Here is an 8,012-nt window from a genome sequence, read left to right as displayed (position 1 = left end):
TCGAGCCTCGATTAAGGGGAGGCGTGCTTTGTTCGAGGGGAGGTGTTGGATGATGAAAGTCCCACATCGGTTAATTTAGGGAATGGTCATGGGTTTATAATCTAAGAAAATACACTCTCCATTGGTATGAGGCCTTTTGGGAATCCCAAAGCAAAGCCATGAGAGCTTATACTCAAAGTGGACAATATCATACCATTGTGGAGAGTCGTGTTCGTCTAACATGGTATCAGAGCCATGCCCTAAACTTAGCCGTGTCAATAGATTGGCAAATCCTTAAATGTCGAACAAAGGACTCCAAAAGGAGTCAAGCCTCCTCGAAGGTACGAAGGCAGTCAAAAATGACTAAGACTCCAAAGGAGTCGAGCCTCGATTAAGGGGAGGCGAGAGCTTATGCTCAAAGTGGACAATATCATACCATTGTGGAGAGTCGTGTTCGTCTAACACACACCAGAGAATAGCATTTCCTATGGTCACAACACGATAGATAGCAATAATTATATTAATTATATATCGGTTAAAATTAACAGTGTAAATATATATTTTAAAAATAAAAAATAGCTTTCAATAATTGAGATGCATCTAGTGGGATTTAATTTTTCCATTATTCCCTTATTTTTAATACTTTCAATTCATAGCTTTTAAGTCACATCATGCCTTTTTGTCTCCCACAAAAAAATTATTATTATTATTCTTAAAAAAAGGAAAAATTCGCTTTAAATCAATAATTATCCATTAATATATATTTATAGTCTGAAAAAAAAAATTCGTCATATTTTTTAAAAATATATTCCTATTTTTCAATTAAAATAATTTAAAATTTATTAAAAGCACAAATATTATAACAAAAATGATATTTTTAATAATAATAATAATAAAAAAAAAAAAGCCCACTAGGTTCAATAATTTCCCCCCGACCACCACCGTTGTTTTAATTAATTGTCTTGTCTGAAAATTATTACATATTTATTTTCAAAATTTTTATGATAGTTTTTTTTAAGAATAATTTTCTTATTTTTTTAATAAAAACTTAAATTACTTTTTTATAACGGATAAGCTTTATATTTTCTTTTATGGAAAATTGTAAAATTTTGATTTATATTATAATAAGAATCTTTTTTACAAGTATTTCAATTAAAATGGAAAGCGATTTTTTTTTTAATCACTTTAATATAATTTAATTCAGAAAAAATAAATAACTAAAATTAGACCTGACATAATTCATCAGACATATATTTTTTAATAATTATTTTAGTGTTAAAAAAATATGGATAAAATTCTATAATTAAATAATATATTATATATAAAATTAATTTAAAAATAAGAATATATCATAAATTTATTTATTAACAAAATATATATATAAATAATTCAATGACACATTAATTTAGAAAATTATTATACACGGCCATTATTAGAAACAAATTAGATAACGAAATTATAATTTAATATAGAAATTAATAATAATAAACTTATGTCTATTTTTGCTTTATTGTATGTTAGTTTTTTAAATTATTTTTAAATTATTTTTTAAATTTAAAGCTGTATTAAAAAAATATAAATATTTGAATATGGGAAAGTTTGAAAATTCAATCCAACCGTTAGAAAATGGGTCCCAATGATTCAATCGTTCATCATAAAGACAAATTCATTAAAGAAAGATGATAAGTTTGCAGCATGTTAAATTGTGATTAGTGTTAATAAAATCATGTTTAAGAAAAAGAAAATCCAAATTTTCTTTCACAAAAAACGGATTCCTTATCTTCAATGCTAATTCATTCATGGAACCAGAAATTTCAATGAAATTGTAGAGAAGAAAACGTTTCGAATCGTGTTTGAAGTCCCCCTTATACGATAACGTGTTCTTCATCTTTCGATCGCCTCATTTTCAGAGCCATTTCAAATTTCTTCTTCTCCTTAAGAATCTCTGTCTTTCAATGGCGGAAGATTTCGCTAAAGCCGTCGATGATGGGCTCCGGCTCTCCAAGAGACTGTACTTCGGCAAAGACCGAGCCGTCGCGCCTCCTAGGTCGTTCCCTTCGATGGATAGGATGGGCCACTCTTTTCTCCCTGCGGCTCCGATGGTTTATGCTGTAATTCGTGATCCTGCAATCGTTGATAACCCTGATATTCCGAGCTACCAGCCCCACGTTCATGGCCGCTGCGACCCACCGGCTCTGATTCCGCTTCAGATGAATGGAATTGAACTGCAGGCTGATTGCTATATGGATACAGCGATTATTCAGATCACTGGGTCTTGGAGGGTTCACTGCGTTATGGGTAGCCGGAGCTGTGATTGCCGCATTGCGATTCCCATGGGGGAACAGGTATTTCTCTGGAAACGCTTTTTTTTCGTGGGGTTTCTGAATTGAATGCCTCGTTGGGTGTTTTTAGGGCTTAATTAGAATCTAGTTTACACGAAGAATCATGTCGAGGTAATTATGATCCTTATGAGCCCTTTCCTGCTGGGTTTGATTTTGTTGGATTGTTTGGTTTTTGATTCTTAGAACACAAGGTGTTCTTACAGCGTGCCTGAGTTTTTGGTCTTTTGTTCTTCTTTTTTGTACTGGATTCTCAGGGAATGATATTATTTGGCTAACAGGGCTCAGTTCTAGGCTGTGAGGTCGATGATCCTAGAAAGTCATATCGTACTTCGCTTATTACAGTTGAAGAAAAAACTAAAAATGGTGCAGAAAAACAAGAACAATTAGATGGAGGTTTCTTGACTTCTAATATCTTTACCATCACAATTCCACAGGTGATAAACGTTAACTCATGAATGTTTGTTTTGTTTGTAAGTGCTAATGATTTTGATCCTTTGAACTTATGGAAGTCTGTGTTTTCCTGTTTCTTTTCAAGGTTGATGGGGGCACCACCTTGTCTATATCCATGACTTGGTCTCAAAAACTACGATACAGCGCAGGCAATCTCACCTTGAACGTTCCGTTTACTTTTCCTGAATATGTCATCCCTGCAGGGAAGAAGATGTCAAAAAAGGAGAAGATAGCGTTAAATGTGAATGTTGGTTGTGCAGCTGAGGTTTTATGCAAGACGACAAGTCATCCTTTAAAGGTTTGTACGCTAATGTTTCGAGTAATCGATGGTTTTGCTTCTTGTTTCAGTCTGTAATGTTGTTCCTATAATGGATCCAGGAATCAATGAGAAAGCCTGGAAAACTGAGCTTTATATACGAATCGGAAGTTCTTTCATGGTCGAAAACCAATCTTAGCTTCTCATACAGTGTACGTCTCACATTCATCGATATTGGTATTCTGGAGAAGAATGTACAGGCTTGTGACAAGCCTATTCATATATGCTCAGCATTTAAATCTTTCGCGTCTCATCCTTCTTGTATGTTGTAGGTTTCTTCGAGTCAAATATTCGGTGGTATTCTCCTACAGTCTCCTCCCGTGGATGATGATGATCAAAGAGAGATGTTCTGCATGTACTTGTATCCAGGAAAGGAACAGGGAAAGGTTGTATGGGGTTTCTTAATCTGTTATTAATACCCAGAAAGTCATATAAATACTCATCTTAACGAGTTTTACAGGTCGCCAGAAAAAAGATAATATTTGTTGTTGATATAAGTGAGAGTATGCAAGGCAAGGCACTAAACGATGTGAAAAACGTGCTATCCATAGCCGTGAGTAAGCTTCCTCCAGAAGACATGTTTAATGTTATTGCTTTCAACTCGGAAGCTTTTCAGTTCTCAGAATCCATGGAGTTGGCCACCGAGGATGCTGTTGAAAGGGCCCTTCAGTGGATAAATTTGAACCTTATTGCTGGGGGTGGCACTGATATTCTACTTCCATTAACAAAGGTATCCCATCTTACATCTTTTTCATTTATTATTCTTGTGGATCTTTTTATTGTCTTCAATTCTCAGATTCTGTTATACAACTATGCTTTCAAATGAATTTTCCTTCTTAACACTGAAAACGCATAGGTGTACAATACATATAAGTACTGTTTGATCGAGTATTTTTACTTGTGGAAGAAAAGCTTAGGTGATATAAATGTAAGATGGTGGCCTTAGGATGGACAGTGTGAGATCCCACGCGGTTGGAGAGGGGAATGAAACATTCCTTATAAGGGTGTGGAAACCTCTCCCTAACAGACGCGTTTTAAAAACCTTGAGGGGAAGCCCGAAAGAGAAAGCCCAAAGAGGACAATATCGCCTAGCGGTGGGCTTGGGCTGTTACAAATAATATCAGAGCCAGGCACTGAGCGGTGTGCCAGCAAGAACACTAGGCCCCCAAGGGGGGGATTGTGAGATCTCATCTCGGTTGGAGAAGGGAACGAAATATTCCTTATAAGGGTATGGAAACCTCTCCCTAATAGACACGTTTTAAAAACCTTGAGGGGAAGCCCAAAAGAGGAAGCCCAAAGAGGACAATATCGCCTAGTGGTGGGCTTGAGCTATTACAAATGGTATCAAAGCCAGACATCGAATGGTGTGCCAGCGAGGACGTTGGGCCCCTATGGGGGGGTGGATTGTGAGATCTCATATCGGTTGGAGAGGGGAACGAAACATTCTTTATAAGGGTATGGAAACCTCTTCCTAACAAATGCGTTTTAAAAACCTGAAGGGGAAGCCCGAAAGGGAAAGCCGAAAGAGGACAATATCTACTAGTGGTGGGCTTGGGCTATTACAGACCACCTTCAAAAGATCACGGAGGTGGACCGTGAGCATAATGCAAGATTCAGCCCCTGATACCACCCTAGATCTTAAAAGAAAAGATGGTGGGAGTTGTCATCTTTTTGAAGAACTGAAATCTCTTCATTCTATATTATGTCTATATTGTTCTTTAACTCGGTCAATCAACCTTTTTCTTTTTATTCTTTACTACTTAAATATCTCAACTTCAGTCGCATAAATTTTTTGTTTGTCTATTATCCAGGCCAGTGAGATGCTGAATGATGGGGGTACTGGTGGTTCACTTCCAATAATCTTTCTTGTTACTGATGGCTCCGTCGAAAATGAGAGACATATTTGTGATGTGATGCGAAAAAATCAAACAGAAAAGCAATCCGTTCATCCCCGTATATATACTTTTGGTATAGGTATGTTTCTGGTCTTAATCTAGAACTGCCTGAAAGTTTTATTGAGCTTTGACCATTCTATAACTTGTGGATTGAGGAAATTCGTCCTTGTCGAGATTAAGTTGCACTTACGGTTGTTTCAATGTTCATGCGGGTATCTATACTTGTTTTTGAGATTTCACACATCTACCAGGTACATTTTGCAACCACTATTTTCTAAGGATGCTTGCAATGATTGGCAGGGGCCAATATGATGCTGCTTATGATTTAGGTAAGTTTTGTACTTCACTGTGTTTCTTCTCTCCTTTAAGGGGAAAATTAGTCGATCGAACCACCATAATGTGTCTATCTCATAATGACGGTTGGATCGATATCCAAAATCTGTATGCCCTCTATTAACCGTTCACTATAGATTTACGATTTTAAATTCTTTCCAACCTTCTTCATTAATTTATGGACTAAACATCAAAAAGCAGTATTCGAAGTACTAGTAATGAATTATATCGACTGCAATCATGCTGTTTAGCTATCACCGAACTCGATTGACGTATTTCAGGCGCAAATTCATCTTTTGTCCAGCTCCTTGGAAATGACTGAATAGTTTAGATGCTTGACGGGTGGTTTCGACATAAAGTTGAACCATAAATCTTTGTATCATAGATCTGATAATGCACACATTGACATTCCCAGTCCTTAAAACTGTATATTATTGATTTAATTATTAAACTCTTTCTTCTCTATTTGTTGTTCTTCGGTGAACTCAGACTCAATACATTTGTGACCATTTTGTTTTTCAGATTCGATCGAACCCCGAATGCAGAAGTTGTACAAAAGAGCTACATCCACTATTTTGGTTAATATTGCTGTCAACGCATTCGATGATCTAGATGAAGTCAAGGTGTGCATATTCTTTTGTTTGATACATTATCATCCCGTATTTAGCATGCGCTTTCCTGCAGCATGAAATATAAACCGTTCTTCCAGTCAACACGTTTGTTTTCTAATTTCAAGCTTTCTTTTAGGTTTATCCTTCCTCAATTCCCGACCTTTCTTCCGAGAGTATATTGACCGTATCTGGCCGATACCGTGGAGATTTTCCAGAGACTGTTAAGGCAAGAGGCCTCTTGGCCAATTCGGATAACACTGTCTTAGACCTGAAGGTACATCAGGCAAAGGATATACCTCTTGAAAAGGTAGGGAATCAGCATATATGATCAAAGTGCCTGAATTTCTAACTACTTGTAGAAACTTAACGGGTGAAGTCTTTAAACTTTTCTTGTTTTACAGTTATTTGCTAAAGATCAGATTGAACAACTCACAGCTGAGGCATGGTCTTCAGAGAATAAACAACTAGTGGATATGGTTTGTGATTTTTACCCATGGTCCATTTCTCAACTTTAGAACGTCTGTCTCATTTTCGTTTACATCAGACACAACCAAGAAGAATTTTATTTTCGTAGCACTGACGTTCTTTTGAGTTTCGAATCTGCTATGATAGAGATATTGATATCTGATGCTTTATTTCATACCTTCTAGATCAAAAAGATGAGCACAAAAACGGGTGTACTGAGTGAGTATACTCAGATGGTCATATTTCAGAGCGTAGACAAAGTCAACGAATCAATAAAAGTGCAACAGGTGAGAACAGCTTTACACCCTCATGACCTCAAACTCGAGTTGCAGGCACTTGGTTATTAACTATTCAATTGCCCATTATAATAACTTTACAGTCGAAGAAGAACGCTTACGAGAAAATGGTAGCACCTAAAGGTGACAAAATGGCATTGTTACCATTCTGTGGTGTCGGCTTTGGAAACCTGGAAGCAACTTCTGATAACACTTCTCTTGGAACCGGTGAAAGAAAGCCCGAGGCAGCGGAAATAATTGTCAAAGCAGCTTCTAATTGTTGTGGCAATTTGTGTAGTCTCTGCTGTTGTCCCTGCTGCATCCAAGTCTGCCTCAAAATCAATAATCAATGCGCGATCGTGATGACACAACTCTGCACTGCTTTTGCCTGCTTTGGTTGTTTCGACTGTTGTTTAGATATGTGCTGCAACAATCAGACTGGCTCATAGGTACCTGATTCAAAATTTGTACAAGGTTCGTCATTCTTAGCTGCATTAGCAGTGTGTCTTTTACACAGTTCATTCAAGAGAATGTATGTTGTTTATTACCCAAAGTTCATATTAGGATTAGAACAGCCCATATACCTGAATATTCTGCTGTAAACCACATATGTAAACTAGTTTGTATACAACAAGTGCTTTCTTTGGTTCTCTCTTCTGAAAGTCCCACAATTGTATGTAACCTTTTTACGTGAACCGAACCACACATGAACTCGAAAAGAATAAAAACAAAGTTCATATAACAAACTTCAGTTCCCCCACCTTTAGAAGTGTTCAAACTTGTTATATATTGTAGCTTCTGAGCTTTAAACTCCTCTGTTTCTTATTAGCTCATAATGCCCCTGCAAATGGGGCAGTTTTTATTTTAACAAGCTTCCTTCTATGCTTTCTAGGTTCCCTAGTATTGACAAGTTATTCACAAATGGTCGAAACAAGGACATATTCGAGAATTCACCTTCCCTGCAATGCACTGTTCATTAAATGACACCAACAAAACAATTCCTTAGACACTATTTGAAGGGATGAATGACATCAAAGTGTAGGGTCCTCGTAGAACAAGCATTATTTTGTATAGAACTCTCACCTGTTCTACCGTAAAAAGCCTCATTCCATGGTCTGATATGGGTTGGTTAGATGTCCACCGCCCATTTGAGTGCAAGCCATGGACAGCTTCACGTGCTCAAAAGTTGTCCTGCATATTTCTTTCCATGGTGGCGATTCCCCTGCTTTATTAGAGAGAGAAAGAGAAACCAGACTGCTAGTTTTGGAGGATTCTGAAACAATTATAAGCTCTGTATTAGCAACAGGGAAGGAAGTATAAATGGGAAAATGGTTCAAGTTAGTGAG

At 36.9% G+C, this 8,012-nt stretch overlaps 1 protein-coding gene across 1 annotated transcript; it reads left to right on the top strand.

Annotated features, from left to right (window-relative positions):
- The first annotated feature begins 1,699 nt into the window (after window positions 1-1,699).
- Window positions 1,700-7,318, top strand: LOC111484911. The gene is made up of 13 exons (XM_023131554.1): window positions 1,700-2,324; window positions 2,600-2,755; window positions 2,857-3,069; window positions 3,150-3,239; window positions 3,360-3,473; window positions 3,548-3,817; window positions 4,899-5,061; window positions 5,234-5,311; window positions 5,838-5,938; window positions 6,063-6,233; window positions 6,328-6,402; window positions 6,577-6,678; window positions 6,771-7,318. The coding sequence occupies exons 1-13, from the start codon at window positions 1,935-1,937 to the stop codon at window positions 7,113-7,115; spliced, it is 2,268 nt and encodes a 755-aa protein (XP_022987322.1). The 5' UTR covers window positions 1,700-1,934; the 3' UTR covers window positions 7,116-7,318.
- The last annotated feature ends 694 nt before the right edge of the window (window positions 7,319-8,012 follow it).

Source organism: Cucurbita maxima, unplaced genomic scaffold (genome assembly GCF_002738345.1).
Source record: "Cucurbita maxima cultivar Rimu unplaced genomic scaffold, Cmax_1.0 Cma_Scf00010, whole genome shotgun sequence".
In the NCBI taxonomy this organism is placed as follows: Eukaryota; Viridiplantae; Streptophyta; class Magnoliopsida; order Cucurbitales; family Cucurbitaceae; genus Cucurbita; species Cucurbita maxima.
Note: the sequence above shows the minus strand (reverse complement) of the source record. Positions and strands in the feature narration are given on the sequence as shown.

Coding starts and splice junctions, on each gene's coding strand:
- LOC111484911 (XM_023131554.1), top strand. CDS start 1,935: ATGGCGGAAGATTTCGCTAAAGCCGTCGATGATGGGCTCCGGCTCTCC. Junction 5,062..5,233: donor TATATATACTTTTGGTATAG/GTATGTTTCTGG, acceptor CACATCTACCAG/GTACATTTTGCAACCACTAT. Junction 6,403..6,576: donor ATAAACAACTAGTGGATATG/GTTTGTGATTTT, acceptor CATACCTTCTAG/ATCAAAAAGATGAGCACAAA.